The sequence below is a fragment of the Pteropus alecto genome, unplaced genomic scaffold (assembly GCF_000325575.1).
Source record: "Pteropus alecto unplaced genomic scaffold, ASM32557v1 scaffold60, whole genome shotgun sequence".
Classification (NCBI taxonomy): Eukaryota; Metazoa; Chordata; class Mammalia; order Chiroptera; family Pteropodidae; genus Pteropus; species Pteropus alecto.
The window spans coordinates 4,025,853-4,042,834 of record NW_006430726.1 but is presented as its reverse complement, the minus strand read 5'-3'; the positions used below and the strand labels follow the sequence as shown (position 1 = coordinate 4,042,834).

The following is a 16,982-nucleotide window of genomic DNA, read 5'->3' as shown; positions in this document are numbered from 1 at the left end:
GTGGCCCTTCAGCACCTTTTATTCATAAAACCTAACATCATTGAGCCAGTTAGACAAGAATTTGTTTATAGGGTTCAGCTCTAGTAACACAAGGATGGATTTGGAGCTAAGAGATAATAAATTGATAACTGGCCTCCTGGTCTTTCAGGTCAGCTACTTAAAGATGATGGGGGACATAGTAAGATAAAACTCACCCATTTGAGTGTACAGTTCATGTTTTTTTTAGTAAATTTGTAGATTTGTGCAACCATCACCACAATCCAGTTTCACATTTCCATCTTTCCAGAAAATCCTCCATGCACTTTTATACTCAATGCCTGTTCCCACTTCCAGCCCCAGGCAATCACTAACCTGCTTTCTGTCCTATGATTTGCCTTCACTGCACAGTTTATATAAATGGAATAAAACGTAATCTTTTGTAGTTGTCTGTTTTCATTTAGCGTCACTTTTTAAAATTGTGGTAACACACATAACAAAGTTTATCAGCCATTTTTAAGTGTAGAGTTCAGTAGTACTAAGTACATTCACACTATTGTGCAACTAGTCTTCGGGACCTTTTTCTTCTTGCAAAATTAAAACACTGTACCCATTAAAAACTCTCTGTTCTTCCCTCCACCCAGCCCCTGACAATCACCATTCTACTTTCCGTCTCTTTGAATTCTACTTTTATTGCTTTTTTTCTCTATTATTCATCTGTTTTCTATTTCATTGACTTCTGCTCCAAACTTTATTTCCTTCCTTGGTTGCTTTGTGTTTAACACTTTGCTATTTTTTCTAGTTTCTTAAAGGGCAATCTGGGGTTACTGATTTGGATCTTTCTTTTCTAATATATGTTTAAAGCTATACAGTTTCCTCTAAGCAGTGTATATTTTTGTTTATACTCAATTCAAAATATTTTGTAATTTCCCTTGTGATTCCTCTTTGACACATGGGTTACTTAGAAAAGTGTTGTTTAATTTCTAAATATTTGTGGATTTCCCAAATTTTTTTCCAGTGCTGAATTCCAATTTAATTCCACTGTGGTTGGAGGACATAGTTTATATGATTACAGTCTTTTAAAATTTGAAGCTCTTTTTTATTTACCTAGAGCCTGGTTTCTGGAGAATGTTTCCTGTGTCTTTGAAAAGATTGTATATTCTGCTGTGTTGAGTGGAGTGTTCTACAGATGTTTAATGGTTTGATGGTGTTCAAGTTTTCCATATCCTTGCTGGTTTTCTTTCTGCTTCTATCAGCTGTTTAGAAAGGGATACCGAGGTCTCCATCTTTTTATCCTGTGATACATTGTACTTGCTCCTGATGTATATATTACTGTATCTGACTTGCTAAAATATGGCAAATAAATTTTATATCTATATCCACAATACTGTTATATAGTTTTCTTGTAGCATCTTTGTCTGGTTTGGGTATCAGTAGTGGGGGCCTCATAGAATGAGTTGGGAGATATTCTATCTTCTGCAGTTATCTGGAAGAGTTGGTGTAGAGTCGTTATGATTTTTTCACTAAATCCTTGGTAGAATTCACCAGTGAATGGTGTTTTTCTTTTTGAGAAGGTTTTTTAACTATAGATTCAATTTCTTTAATAGACATAGTTCTGTTCAGGTTATCTATTTCTTCTTCAGTGAACTTTGATAGCCTGTGCCTTTCAAGGAATTGGTAATATATTGGTATAAAGGTATTCATAATACCTATTATCCCTTTAATATTGAGATATTAACACAAATTAATTTGTAATTAATGATGTGACTTCTAATTCCTTCCTGATATTAGTAATTTATTTCTTCTCTATTTTTTTCCCGATTAGTCTGACCATTTGATCTCAAAGAACCAAACTTTGGTTTGATTTTCTTTATTATTTTCTGTCTTATTTATTTCTCCTTATTTTTAGTATTTCCTTTCTGTGAGTTACTTTGGGTTTCACTTGCTTTTTCTAGTGTTATAAGGTGGAAGCTTAATTCGGAAAATTCACAAATATTTGGAAATTAAATAATGCATTTCTAAATAACCCATGGGTCAAAGGAGAATCACAAAGGAAATTACAAAATGTTGAACTGCGTGTAAACAACACAACATATAATTTGAGGCATTTACTGCTATAAAATTTCCTCTACGTACTATTTTAGGTGCATCCTACAAATTTTAAATAAGAAAAAATATATTTTATATTTGCCAGCATATACTGTTTCCAGTGCTCTTCATTCCTGTGTGTAAATCTAGATTTTGTTTAGTATTTTCCTTTTGCCTGGAGGACTTTAAATTTTTTTTGTATTAGAAGTCTGCTAATGAATTATTTTAGCTTCTGTGTGTTTGAAAAGGTTTTATTTTGCCTTCACTTTTGAGAGAAATTTCTTGGGGTATAGAATTCTAGGTTGGTAGTTTTTCTCTTAGTACTTTCAAGACTGCTAAACTATTCCTGCCCCATGTGAGCATTGAGAATTGTTCCATCTGCTCTTTTTCGATGGTTCCTCTTCCGTCCTTGGCAATTCTCTCACACACATGCTGGTCTTCGCTGATCACCTCTCAGCTGAGGGCTGGAGGAGAGATCCGCTGCAGATCTTTATGCCGCGTTCATTTCCGTGCTGCCCTGCAGTCTCTGGCTACCCTCACCTCCCCAAACTCTCAGTTCATCATCAAGCAAGGAGACTCCCAGGCTCTGTCTACATTTCCCGTTTGCCCTAGTCTGGAAACTCTCCAGTTTGTAAGTTGGGACAATCGTAGGGCTCACCTTCTTTGTATTTCTCCTTCGTAAGGAATCACAGCCTTGTGCTGCCTGGGCACAGCCACATGTCCATTCAGCCACATGTCTGAAAACCTTTGCTTTCTATATTTTGTTCAGTGTTTTAGTTATTTCAGGCAGGAAGGTAAATTTTGTCCCTGGCACTCCAACTTGGTCCAAACAGCACATTTTTGAGATTCATCTGTGTTGCCTGTGTCAGTAGTTCATTCTTTTCTATTCCTGAGTAGTATTCTATCATATGAAAATATTGCAATTTATTCATCTCTTGATGGATGTTTCATTTCTTCCGATTTGAGGCTATTAGGAATGAGCTGCTGTACATGTGTTGTGTAGATATGTTTTCATTGGTCAGATTTTAAAATATTTTAACAGTCTTTTTAAAATGAAACTTGTCTTACTGTTATTGATGTTATGCCTGTTGCTACTCAGGATTTTTGTTGTTGTTATGATTTAAGATCCTCACTGGGACCAGCAGTGACTTTATTGGGCCGTAATAACAGTGTCTATTCCAAACGTGCTTCAGTTTTTCCAACGCCACTAATATTACATCTTGCTGTTGTCAGTCTATCTGCCTCGAATACCCTAACTTCTGGTCACTTCTGTGATTTAGAAAGCAGGGGGATTGTGGTTATGGATTAATGAGATTCTTAGTTTGAGGTCCTAAGGTAAGTAGAATTTAAGATTTAGGCCAACTTTTGTTTTGTAGCTCTAACACACATTTTGACGACACTTGAAGATACTTCCATGGTGATTTCTATCTTTTCTTGAGATTGCTGGAAGTCTGACTTCTATGAAAATATCCTCTATGTTGAACTTCAGATAAATCTTATGAGAATAAGAAACATAATTGGTATGTTTGATAACTATAGTAGATAAATGAACAGTACATAACTTTCAGATTATGGCCTATTAAATGATAGTATTTAAAATTTCTATCAGCTTTTATTTTGCTGAATTTTCTGTCTTAGGTTTTGTCTCTTTAGAATAGTTTCCCACCTTTATTTTCAGGATAATGAATTTTTGAAGACTGGAACAGTTGTCTTATAGAATGCCCACATGCACATATATTTTTTAAAAAAACAAAAATTGAATTTATATTGTATATACTTTTGAAACTTTTGTTTTTCACTTTAAAGTATTTTATGAATGTCTTTCCAGTTTCACATTTTCAGTGGTACATTCAAGGTTCTCCATAATCTGAGCTTAATATGCTTTTTCACATTTCTCCCAGTACTTTCCAATACCATCTATTCCTTTCTTATCAATCTGCCATGGTGTCCAGTCATCCTCTCTACTTTTACCCATCATCCAGCCTTAGTCCAACACAATTAGCTCACATTATTTCTCTCACTTGAAGTGCCTTTCTGGTATTGTATCTGCTTATTCAAGTAATAGAATTTTACAATTTGTTAAGTCGTAGAAATTTATTAAGACAGAAAGAAGGCTGGCTATGTGACCACCAAGCTGTATGATTTTGGTGAAGTCAATTCCTCCCTCTGAGACAGTTTCCACAATTGTAAAATGAGGAGTGGGATTAAATGTCATTGAACAGCCCGTGATTGCCATGGGGGAAATAATGTAGAAAAGGTAAGTACTAGAGGAGTTCAGAAGCAGAGGTTTATTACTGTCAGCTGGTAGGTAGCATGGATGTGATTGAATTTAAGCTGAATGGTTGTGAAGCCCAAATGAAATAACTTATGTGAAAGGTTCTGAAAATGATAAGTTGTCATATAAATGTAATGTATTTTAGCAAACAGAATGGAGCAGGGCACTTGGGGTAAGAGAAGGAGGGCTGTTCTGGGATGCTGATGATGTAATTCTTACGGTATTTTAAATAGTATCTCAGAACTCCAGGTGCCCTGATAGTGCTACTTGACACTTTTAAATTGATGCTACTTCCAGTTGTTTTCCTGAGTGGGGATAATCATGGATCTGATCTCTTCTGTTTTGTTCCTACAGCTCTATTATCAAGTCCTAAATTTTGGAATGATTGTCTCCTCAGCACTAATGATCTGGAAGGGGTTAATGGTCATAACCGGAAGTGAAAGTCCGATTGTAGTGGTGCTCAGGTAACAATTACTGTTTCTTTTCAAGGCATTTCATGGCGTTGCTTGGGAGAAAAATTGTGATGCACAATCACTCTTGTATTATTATTCCTCTGGAAACTGTTCTTTCCCGGAAGAGGGCCTGGAAGAAAATTAGTTACTATTTCTCAATTGTGAGAAGTTCTCTACCTTGTCAGGCATTTTTTATTCAGACCCAAAGGGCTCATGACCTAGCTATAAAACATTTCCCGTGTGAGCTTTATTTTTAGTACATCTCTTAAGAAAGTGTTTCAACGTACTTTATTTTCTTGAAGTTCTTCTGTCTTACACTCTTCACATCAGGGCCGATATTTAGTTGTTAGTTTTCTAGATTATATATCAACTCCAAATTAAGAGTTTTTCTGCAGCATGTTCTCAGGCATCACTAATTATTTCCATGTTTTCTGCTGACCTTTAAATATCTCTTCTAATCTTTTCTGGATAATGGAGTATAAACAAAAAATAAATCGAATCATTAGCATTATCAAGACAGTAGTGCATCACTCTTAACCAGACAAGTCTGACTCCTTTGCTGTCGTGCTAGGATACACTTGCGGCAGCGATGGCTGGAGGCACTGGGTCTCCAGCGTCCTACCTGTACCCTGCTCATACTCTTACCGTAGTTCCGTCTTTTTTAATACTCAAGTGCAACTGTAATTTTAGAGATCCAAAGAAATGTGTAGATTTTATCAGCTAGGAAAGCATTTCATGTACTACTCTGAGAACATAGAGACTTGGGTTTCTAGCTTTTTCATTGTCTGACTATAACCTGTGCACGTCATTTATTCACTGAACCATAGTTTCATCTATAAAATGAAGGCTAGACCTGGATGATGTCAGAAGAGCTTTCCAGTTCTAAAATTATGTAGCCCTACATTCCCAGACAGCTTGAATTCAGTGGAGAGCTTCAACTGATGAAGTGCTCAAACACTAACAGAAGGAGGAGCCACACTAATTGGCACTGTGGGGAAAAGATACAGAGAGAGAGGGCCCACAGAGGCTTCTTGTGGAGATTCTTCTGGGATTATATCAGATTGAGTTCCCTTCAGTGGAGATGTTTAAGGACAATCTAATGATTGTTAAACTGGAGATGGAGTGAATAGGGGATAAGACTAAGGGCTTGTTCAACACATTGGTGGTCCTGAAAATAGTCTACTTTAGTAGAAAATTTGTATTATCAGTTGGGACTTAGAAGAAGTATTTGGATCAGTTATTTGATAGGTTATTTATACACTAAACTTTTTTGTCAGTGTGGTATAAAGAAAAGCAATTAAAAGAGACCGGGTCATATTAGGAGAGAATCTGGTGAAGAAGGACCAATCATTAGAGCAAGGCAGTTTATGTGATTTGGGTGGCCAGGTAGGTTTTACCTGACCAAGGTTTCATGTCACTCCAAGGAATATCACTTTTACCTGAGCCAGATTTACCTCAGAGGACTCAGGCCAACTGAGAATCCACTTTTAAGACTTTTGTGAAGCTGTTGGGTATAAAGACAATACTTCTTATTATTTATTTTGTTAACTGAAGTCTCGGAACATTCAAAACTGATTCACACACTGCCCCCCCCTTATAGAGCTGAAGTCAGTTTAAAAACATTCAAATGATTTTCATGTAACTTCTTGTACAACTTATCATGGTTGATGTTTAAAAGTATTTTTAAATCAGATAATAGTAAGAAGTTTACTAATGATTTATTTAAGGTTTAAAAAGTTTCCCCTGGTTTATTTCTTAATGGTCTTCTCACTACACACTTTTACCTGTGTTTAATTGCCACCTGTATCTCAATTCTTAAATCTTTTTATTTCTCATCCACCTTTCTTCCCTGAAGTCTAGACTCTTGTTTTCACCCCGTACTGGACATCTGCACTGGACATCTGGATGTTAACCAGGCACTTAAAACTCTATAATAAAAGCGAATGATTCATCTTTTCCCACAAACCTGTTCTTTCTCCTAGTTCTATGACTGTCACTGCCATCTGCTCAGTTGCAGTGTTAAAAACCTGGGAGTCATCCTCGACCCTGCCTTCTGTAATGTACAGTTGGCTGTCAGGTTCGTTCTTTTCCCTCCCTCTTTTCTGCCCTTTTGTCGTTGTCCTTCCTGCTGCAGTTCTGTTTTAAGCCCTTATCATTTTCTGCCTGGGCTGTTGTGACCTTTACAAACAATGCTTTTTAAATCAGGAAAAAAGTTAGTGTATTTTCATTATTCGAAATGTTGAAAACAAAAAGATCTAGATGAAACTAAGTGACTCATAGTTCCGGGATATAATCACTATCAACATTTTCATCTTTTTTTTTCACATATATAATTTCTTACATAATTAAAGTAATTCTGTATATGCATCCTTTTCTCCGTTTTCCTCCATTCTCTTGTGTCTCTGTTTTTAATAACAATTTAAGAGTTGCCGAGTGTTCAGTTGTAAGTAATAGCCTGGTCTCCCATCTACCTCCTCATTTTTTCCAGTTTACTCATTAATAAATATTTGAATTTCTTTTATGTACTCTATAGCTTCTGAAGTGATGATTCTTTTTTCTGTTTTTATAATTATTTTTTTGTTTACTTTTTTACTTTTTTGTTTTTCTTTGTTGAAGTGATATTTCTTAAATGCAAATATGATTATGATACTCTCTGCTTAAAATTTTAGAGGGCTCAGAAGCAATTGAGCACAGTGAGAGTGGATTCTGTCAGACTCCCTTGGTTCAAACCTCACCTTTATCTAATTTTTTTGATTTATGACTTCAGGCCTTTCTAAGCCTCAGTCTCTTTATAAAGTTGGGATAATAATAGTACCTATATTATACACTTGTTCTGAAGATTGTTGAAAAAAATTTAGAATAGCACTTTGCATACAGAAAGTACTCAATAAAGATGTCATTCAGCCAGAACAATTATCTGTTTTATTTATAGATAATCTTCAAGCAAGTGAACAAAAGATGGCACTGATTTTTTAAAAAATCGATCAAAGTAAAAACTTGAAAAATACATGTCTACAATACCTTCTGTAATGTTTTTTACCAAACATATGTCCTATCTTCTGAGTACCTTCTGTAAAAGGGAACTTAATGCCCCATGAGCAACCTTAACAAAAGTTTTAAGAATAAAAATGCAATGAAAATCTATCTTCGTAGTGGTTCCCAAATTTTGCTTTTATATTGGAATCACCTCTGATCTTTACAAAATACTGATACCTGCCTCCCATCCCCAGATAGTCTGATTTAAATTGTTTGAGATATGACCTGGACGTTGGGATTTTTTTAAAAAGTTCCCCAGTCGTGTCCCGTGTTCAGCAAAGTTTGGGAACCACTGCCATATTCCCCTTGTGTAAGGGGATCGGAGTGTTCAAACAGGTGTTCGGACTTTGTCATATTCCTGTCTTGAATTTTATTCCCTGTCTGTCCATTTGCTTCTCACTAAATCTATTGTTATTGAAAACTGGAGCTTGAGTTTCTGAAAATAATACTGATGAGCTGCTGCTTCATAGAAAGAAAAGGTTCATTCATTAGTGCAAATATCTTCAGACCTTTGAAGAACTTGGTGTATAGGATGGAACAGGTGAGAGTTGAGAAGTTTGTCGTCACTAATTACTGTGGAATTGAATTTTTTCTTGTTTCTGAAATTCTTAGACAAAATCTGTTCTTGTCCTTGGTTTTCTTCCTCATTTCTCTTCTTAAAATAAAGAAATTGATAACAAGCATTATCTCTGTGGCCCACCATTCTTTGACTTGATGAGCTGTTCTTCCTTCCTAATGTGTTGAAGTCATAAGGTCATCTTGGTCTGTATCTTTGTAAATGGCAGAAGATGATCCAGATCTCATTTGAATATTTGAATATGTTTAGCGGTTTCAGAGGAAGTGAGAATAAGGGCAGTGATTATAAAGTTCATTCTTTTATATTCTGTTTGTCACTTGAAATTTTAAAAGGTTAAGGAGTTAGTAACATTGCCCTTTTTAAGATTTAAGCTCTTTTGAATAGTAATGCTTGAAATGGAACTAGTTAATGAATGCTAATAACTGAAGAAACCTTTAGAGTAACTCATTAGTCTGAGGAAACCATATTTTCAGAACAGTACACACTTATGTCTGTATATGTGGTTAAGGTATTAAGTGTACTCCACAAGTGATACTTTTGGTGGTTTTGTTCAGTATCGATAATTTGGAAAGTAAATTTAATCTCCACTTTTTAATTAAAAAAAAAAAATTTTTTTTTTTTTTGCTGTTTTTCTTTCCTTCCCAGTGGCAGCATGGAACCTGCATTTCATAGAGGAGATCTTCTCTTTCTAACAAATCGAGTTGAAGATCCCATACGAGTGGGAGAAATTGTTGTTTTTAGGATAGAAGGAAGAGAGATTCCTATCGTTCACCGAGTCTTGAAGATTCATGAAAAGTACGTGCAAACTATATCTTCTCTCTTTTAAAATATGTTTATGTCTTGGTGTTTATAGTGTTTAATTTTGATAGCCTAAAGACTGAGAACGGGTGAGAAACTCCTAGGTCCTTCTTCCAATCCATTTTTATGAATGTCTGAAGGCTTGGTGAGCATTTGGAAAACTAAATCGTTATCTATTAATTCATTTATTTCCCTGAAGGTTTTTTGGGGTTCCCTTCTACTTCCCGACCAAATCAGTAACCCTAAATATTCCAAAGTAGTAAACAACTTAAGGGGCTACTTATCTTTGTAAGAACGTTCCTTTCAGGTGACTCGGGCCCACCCTTCCCGGAGTGAACTGGTGGTCACTGAGAGCAGCTCGCTTCTTAGGACAGCATTGGTCACATCAACCATTTTGCCTAACACTCTCCCCTCACGATCAGCCCTTGCAGTCTCACTCACCCTCCTTTTCTGCTGTGGTCCTCGAGCCTCTGAGAGGATAGAGGAACATAGTCGCTGCATTTTGTGACATCAGTTGTCCTCACTGTGGACAAAGTTCACAACGGCCGTATACTGTTATTGCACATATATATCGGTAATATATACAACACCCCTCCAAAAATAACGTAAAGGTTGATCCCAAATGGAATCTTCTGATACAATGAATGAGGTAGCCTTAATCTTTTTTTAAATATCTTTAAGGCAATCTAACAGACATTTCATATAATACATTTATCAACTTTTTAGAATTCTGAAGAAAATTTCTAAAGTCTAAGTTATTCTTTTAAATATGGACTCTTGCATTTTAGAATATGTAAAACCTTTAGAATCGCCCGGGGGTGGAGTTGGGTCCTACCAATGAGCAAAACATTTCATTTCTCTGGGTCTCAGTTTCCTTGTCTGTAGTATAAAGAGGTTCAGGAAAATGAATAAGATCTCGGAGTTCTGAGCCCGTGCTTTCCTGTCCTACTACATAGACCTCTGGCCCTCCCTTCCAAATCTGTAGTAGGTCTAATTAAGGAAAACTTTCAGAGGGAAGGAAAGAAAGAAATGAAGGGAAAGGGAGGCATCCTGGAGGACACAGAGGGGAGTGAGACGGTGGGGTTGATAGGTTCCTGAGTACGAGGAAGCCTAAATAGATACCGTCTCACTCTTTCAACCCTCTGAAGTAGTTTATCTTCACCTAAAGAAGAGGCAATTGCCAGTTGTTGCTTTTTGAAAATCCCTATAAACACCCTCGTTTAGCAGAGTTCTTCATTGATGAAATAAAGATCTGACTGCTCTTTTTCTTCACGGAGTATATATTTTGAAAGTTGATAATTTTTAAATAGCATTCTATTAACTAAGAAAGAATAACTTAATTTTTAAAAAATTTATTTTGGAATTGTGAAGGTTTATTAAGTATGAGTAGTGTTTTTCAGATTCTTAAAGTGGATTTGTGTTGTTTATTCTCAGCATTGCCTGTTTTGAACATAACAGAACCAACTTTCCCCTGAATTTATCCAAGAAAATCAAATTAAACCCAGGCCCTGCTTTGGGTAGAGCAGAAATTATCCATTTTTATGTGTGATGGTTTGAAATTGAGTGAGTTTTTTTTTCTTTTAAAACAGTTCATCTTGTTTTAGGGCAGATTCATTGACAGATGTTGTAGCAACTACAGATTCATTAAATTGTAAAAATGATTTTTAACTATTCTGACTATTTTAAGGTGTGTGGTACTTGTAATCTGGGGGTTTTCGTGATTTATTTTAGACTCTTGAGATGCCTTTAACTTTCAAGCTTTTTTATATACCATCTTATTAATATTCTGAAGTTTGCAATTTCCTCTTTTTTTGTGTGGAGACTAAAATACCTGGTTGCAATAATCATGATTTAGTAGTATTAACACTGTTCTTACATGTGGGACCAAATGACAGCCAAAATGGATTAAGTTTTTGTAGTCAGTGTGTTCTAAATGTTTTCAGTCTTGATTTTTGCACTGTTATTCATTTCTTTCATAAGAAAGAAAATCCGGGGAAACATTTGAGATATTGCTCCCTGGTGTATGTTTGGCTCAAATAAACTCTTATAAAAATTAAAAAATTTAAAAAAGGAAATCCTGAGCTTTAAGAAGACTAGAAGTAGACATTGTTAACTGACCTAACTCTCTTTTGTCTCATTCCTCCTTTCCTTCTCCACTTGCTTCTGTGTAAGGTGCCTGTAAATTTGTAAATGCCATGCAAATCTCTTTTTTTCATATATTAAATCTCCCATCTTGAGAACATTCTTATTACATGTATATTCGTATACATGATGCTGCATAAAATTGGAAAATACAGAAAACAAAATCACTTGTAATCCTAGAACCCAGAGATAATGTTACATTTTGGGTAACTCCTGTTTTGTTTTATAAACATATTACATAGTTTATTACCATCTATAAAGCGCTTATTTCCTCCCTGCTACCATCATTGTGTTACGAGGGTTGAATTAAATTGTAAGCATGTAGAGCTCCTTGGGAGTAGATAATATTAAATGTTTGGTCCCTGTGCTAGCAAGGGAAAAGTCCTGTATAAATGTGCCGGCCATCAGTGTTTTGGGCCTGTGAGTCGTGAAATGCTGGAGCAGGTCTAAGAGCGGGCCAATCGGAGTTGCTTGCCACCAGAGGCCGTTCGTTTCACTGGTAAGTAGATGGAAGGAAACTGGGTTTGTTTGTCTGTTTGGCAGGCAGATCAGGTCTTTGGGAATAACCCACGTCTCCCGTAGCATCCCTTTCCTTTCCTGGGGACTTTCCCAATTCCTAGTCTTTCTTCATATTTGGTTTTACTTTTTTACCTCTATGGGGTTGCTGTTATTTTCATGACTGAATGATTCTTCCTTCCTGCTGCTCCTGACTTTCACTCTTGCAGCTAACCCCTCTTGGCACTTGTTCCCTTTTACTTTCCAGCATTTTTCAGACATCCTGTTACTTACTGACTTGTCAGCTGCAGATTATTTTTCTCTGTATATATTTGCATTTTTTCTAATTGGAATCTCATTTGTAATGTGACTGTTTGCACCTAACTGTTTTTGGTGTTTACAGCACCTCCGAATTTAGTTGTATCTGCAGATTTAGTGTCTAGTGAGCCAGTTTCCGGCTTAGAATCTAAGTGGATATTAGTCAGAATCTGAAGCTAATTTTCTTCTTTCTAGTATAGTGGTTAACCTAAACTCACTTGAATTAATTTTAAGAGGCTTTAGCAACTGTAAAATGTTCTTTGCTTTCAGTTAATATTTAAAATTACTAGAAACTTCATGATTCTTTAGTAGGATTAAACTAATAATTCTCTGATCAAGTAAGATGCTGTTATTGCCTTTTTTTTTTTTTAAATATGGAGCATTTCTAATATACATAAAAGTAGATAAAACAATGCATAAACTCACATGTACCTATCACCCAGTCCCAATAATTATTACTCCCTGGCCAATTCTGCCCCACCTATACTGCCACCTCTTCCCCCTCTTCTGCCTAGATATCGTGTCCTGTCATATGTAAATATTTCAGTAAATATCTATGAAACATAATCGGTGAGCTTTTAAAAAACAATATAGTTAGTATGGCAATACCTTAAAAAAATTAACAGTCATTCCTTTGTAGTATTAAATTTCCAATCTTTGTTCAAATTCCCAGTTGTCTTATAACTTTTTTTTTCAGTTTGCTTGAATCTGGATTCAAATAAGTTCCTCAGTTGCGATTGGTTGATATAGCTTTATAGTCTCTTTTATTTAATCTGTAAATTCCTTTTTCAATTTTCTTTGTTTCTTATTGTTTGAAGAAACTAGGTCATTCTGTGGATTCGCAGAATATTCGTTTTGCTCATTATATCCTATGGGATAGTTTAATGTGTTCCTTTTCTCTTTGTATTTCCAGAAAATTGGTGGTTTGTGTTTATTTTAATATGAAAATGAGATTACACTGTACATGTAATTTTATAATGTTCACTTAATACAATTTCTGTGTTCTTCCAATGTCATTAAATATTCTTCTGTAACATCGTACTTAATGCTTGCATAGTATTTCAACTCCTGAATGTTAGACTTTTAGCTTTTTTCCAGTTTTTCCCTATTATAAACTACACAGCCTATGAACATCCTTTTAGCTAAATAATTTCGATATTAGAAATAATGATAAACCAAATTCCCATGGGAATTTTGGTTAATGAGAAAATTTTGTGCTTTTAAATGACATGAAGGTATTTGATGACTCGGGTTTCCCTTACCTTTTTAAGGCAAAACGGACATATCAAGTTTTTGACCAAAGGAGATAATAATGCGGTTGATGATCGAGGACTCTATAAACAGGGACAACACTGGCTAGAGAAAAAAGATGTCGTGGGGAGAGCGAGGGGGTAAGTACCGAGGGGAGCATTTGCTGAGCTTTTCGTGTCACTGGAAACGTGGGCCTCTCAATTGTATTGTCTGACCACAGACGATGAATACGATGGTTCGGTCCTGGTTCTACCAAATCGCCTTGTATCCTTTGAAAAAATACGCTTCTTAAAATGCATCTAAAACTTCAGGTACACTGCTCCAAAGGTGAGAAAATGGGGTGCGATAGTAGAAGATTAGCGATGAGACAATGAATTAGAGTGACGGTTTAAAAAATTCATTTGTTTATTTAATTCATTCAAGAGGTGTGATTGGGCACCTTGCATGCACTCAGTCTGTACACGGCTGGGCTCTGGGGACCCAGCGCGGTATTAATCCTGCTTCACGAAACGTACATTTCTTAAGTGTTCACTGAGACAGCAACTTAAAGTATTTATCTAAATTAATTGTATCATGCTAATTTATTCCATACTGTTGTATATCTAGTCTTGAAATGATGGAGGTCAAATGAAATTAAAAAGTTATATTAAGCCTGTTTATTTCAGATTTTATCAGGAGAACAGATCAGTGGAGGACAGGAATTGTAAGTTATTGGTATGAGGAAGTATGGGATTGTAACTACCTTCATGCTATTAATAGTATTAACAATAACTCACATTTATTAGGGCTTACTATGTGCCAGAGACTTATTCTAAGTGCTTTACAATTATTACCTCATTTTAACCTCAGAACAACCCTAATATTTCCATTCTACAGATGAGGAAACACAGACGAGTTAGGTTGCTTATCTAAGATCACACTGATGATAAGTTGCTGGCTGACTCGGAGCCCACCTTCTTAACGTCACACCGGAACCGCCGGCATAACGCTTCTGTGACGGCGGCTGCCGGCTCTCACTCTTTAGATGCCTCACGGCACTCAGCACTGCCGGAACGTCTGCTCCTTCTTCCTGACTTAGAACCTGCAGTGTGGGTTCAGAGTGATTTTATTAGCAAACAGGGCACTACACTGAGGAGCACGGTTCCCATAGAGAAGTAGGTGCGCGTTCTTACGTGAAAGCGGCCTCCATTACAGCATGAGAGGGACCTCAGTTTGGGCCAGAAAGATTGGATCAGAACGAGCACCCATGTGTTTTGTCTTCTGCATAGCTGAGCGTGAAAGCGGCCTCCATTACAGCATGAGAGGGACTCAGTTTGGGCCAGAAAGATTGGATCAGAACAAGCACCCATGTGTTTTGTCTTCTGCATAGCTGGGTTTTCTTTTGTGCATGCCTACAGTTCAAGGGAACTTCATTTCCTGTGATAGAGCCAAACATACCTTTACAATCTAATTGAGATCGTTAAGTGCTTCTGAGCAGTCATTGTCCCCATCTCTCTCAGTTCTCAAGATGTTGCTGTCATGGTTATTCAGACTCATCAGCCTTTTTGAGTCTTTTTGTTTTTCCTTTAATTGCAAATGTACAGATTCATGTAGAAACATAAGGAAATAATCATTGAAAATCCAAGTCACCTCTCCTCTCCTTCCACTCTTTCTCCATAAATATTTAAATTGTTGATGTATGTTTTTTTAGTATAATGTATATGTATAATGACGCAGATGCTAACGTATATGTGTCTGTACATATGTGAACACATTTTGTGTACTGGGAAAGAATGGACACACTGTTTATAACCTTTTTTCATCCTCCAAAGTTATTAGTATCTTTACAAACCAAAAGCTTTATCTCCATATCGTCACTTTTAAAGCCGTGTGCTGTTCCACTATGTGGAAAGATCATATTTTTATTTAGACAGTTTCCTCTCGTTGGGTGCTCTGATTGTTTCCATTTTTTAAAATGGCGAACGATGAAGAGCATCTCGTTACATATATGTCAGTGCTTCTGTCCAATCATCTCTTCTTCACAGTAAATTCTTAGAAGCGTAATTACTAAGTGAAACACGTGCATATTTTAAAGCTTTTGACAAATTTTGCCATACTGTTTTATTTATACTTCTGCCAGTATATCAGAGTGGCCCTTTATCTGGACCTTGATTCTTAGGTGTTCAGTGCAGCTCTGCCTGTTCACTGGGGCCCTGTTTGGGTAAAAGATGTATTGTCCTACGAAAGGGTGGAGGAGCCAGGCTTTCACTCAAGTAACCTAAAGAATTTTTCTAAAGAATTTTTGTCTATGGCCATGCCACCCTGAACGTGCCCGATCTCGTCTGAACTCGGAAGCTAAGCAGGGTTGGGTCTGGCTAGTACTTGGATGGGAGGCCACCTAGGAAGACCAGGTGCCGTAGGCGTAAAAAAAAAAGAGAGAATTTTTGAAATATCCCAAATGATATACAATGTAATTTCTAAAATCCAACATTGAAGATATAGACCTTCTTGTGGCTTTTAATTTAAAGATGCAATAGCCTGGTATTCTCCGAATTAAGTAACTTTCCATAAAGTATAAACATCTGGGCATGAACAGCCAGAGCACAGGATCTTAACTTTACAAATTCAGTTTCCGTCGATTATACCACGACTTACCTGACACATAATGGGGCCTATCACTTCCTTTTGTGGAAATTGTGTTTATAAAACCTTAAATTGATATTTCAAAGTCAGACTGCACCCAGACCTTGAGAATAGAGCTTTTCCGCAGATCATTCTGGTGACTGTGGTACAAATGTCTTTACGCATTAAAAAAAAAAAAATTATTTTCAAACAGCTGCACACTAAAAATTTTACACTGAAGCCTAAGACCCTAAATAAAATAAGTTAAAATTTTTTTTGTTAAAATGTAATTCACATATATTGGAATGTAAAATTCACTATTTTAAAGTTCAATTATTTGAGCTTTATTATATTTGCAAGTTGTATAACCATCACCACTGCCTCATTCCAGAACATTTCCACACCCCAAAAAGAAAATTCTGTACTCATTTGCAGTCACTCCCCATCCCCTTTTCCTTGTAACCCCTGGCAACCACTCATCTACTTTCTGTCTCTGTGATTGCCTGTTCTGGACATAATATATAGACAAAATCTTACAATACATGGTCTTTTATGTCTGGCTTCTTTCAAGCAGCGTAACGCTTTCAAGGTTTGTTCATGTTGTGATATATAATAAAAACGATTTTAGAAAATGAAACTAATTCTGAACCAACTAAGTCTTTAGTCAGGGTGATTCTTTCTAAATTCGGGGAGTTGAAAAACAAGGGAACCTCGTAGTCAAGGAAGAGTAGAGAGCAATGGGAGAAAAGAATGACAGCTGGTAGGTTGGGATAGGAATACTGACAATGGGAAGAAGAAGAAATATAGAAGGAAATAGCAGAGTTATTGAGTTCTTCTGACCGAAATCAGTTTTATGGATGAGGCTTTTAAAAGGTACTTTTTATTTGAAACAGATTATTTTGGGATAGAAACAATGATCCTTTTTAAGTCAACTACTGGTGTCCAAACTCCGTAGATATAAACCCCTTTTAAC

The 16,982-nt window shown here is 36.2% G+C and overlaps 1 protein-coding gene and 1 non-coding gene across 4 annotated transcripts in view; both read left to right on the top strand.

The window, feature by feature from the left end:
• The window catches only part of SEC11A (SEC11 homolog A, signal peptidase complex subunit), a 39,216-nt gene that overhangs the window by 18,798 nt on the left and 3,436 nt on the right, over positions 1-16,982 (top strand). For all 3 annotated transcript variants that reach the window (XM_006905292.3, XM_015593563.2, XM_006905291.3), the window contains 3 exons: positions 4,694-4,803; positions 9,050-9,199; positions 13,429-13,548. In XM_006905292.3, coding sequence (XP_006905354.1) covers positions 4,721-4,803; positions 9,050-9,199; positions 13,429-13,548 — 353 coding nt within the window. In that variant the 5' untranslated portion in view covers positions 4,694-4,720. The remainder of the gene's footprint in view (positions 1-4,693; positions 4,804-9,049; positions 9,200-13,428; positions 13,549-16,982) is intronic.
• LOC112484120 lies at positions 15,692-15,810 on the top strand. Its single transcript, XR_003047895.1, has one exon. It is a non-coding gene; the product is annotated as a 5S ribosomal RNA (ribosomal RNA).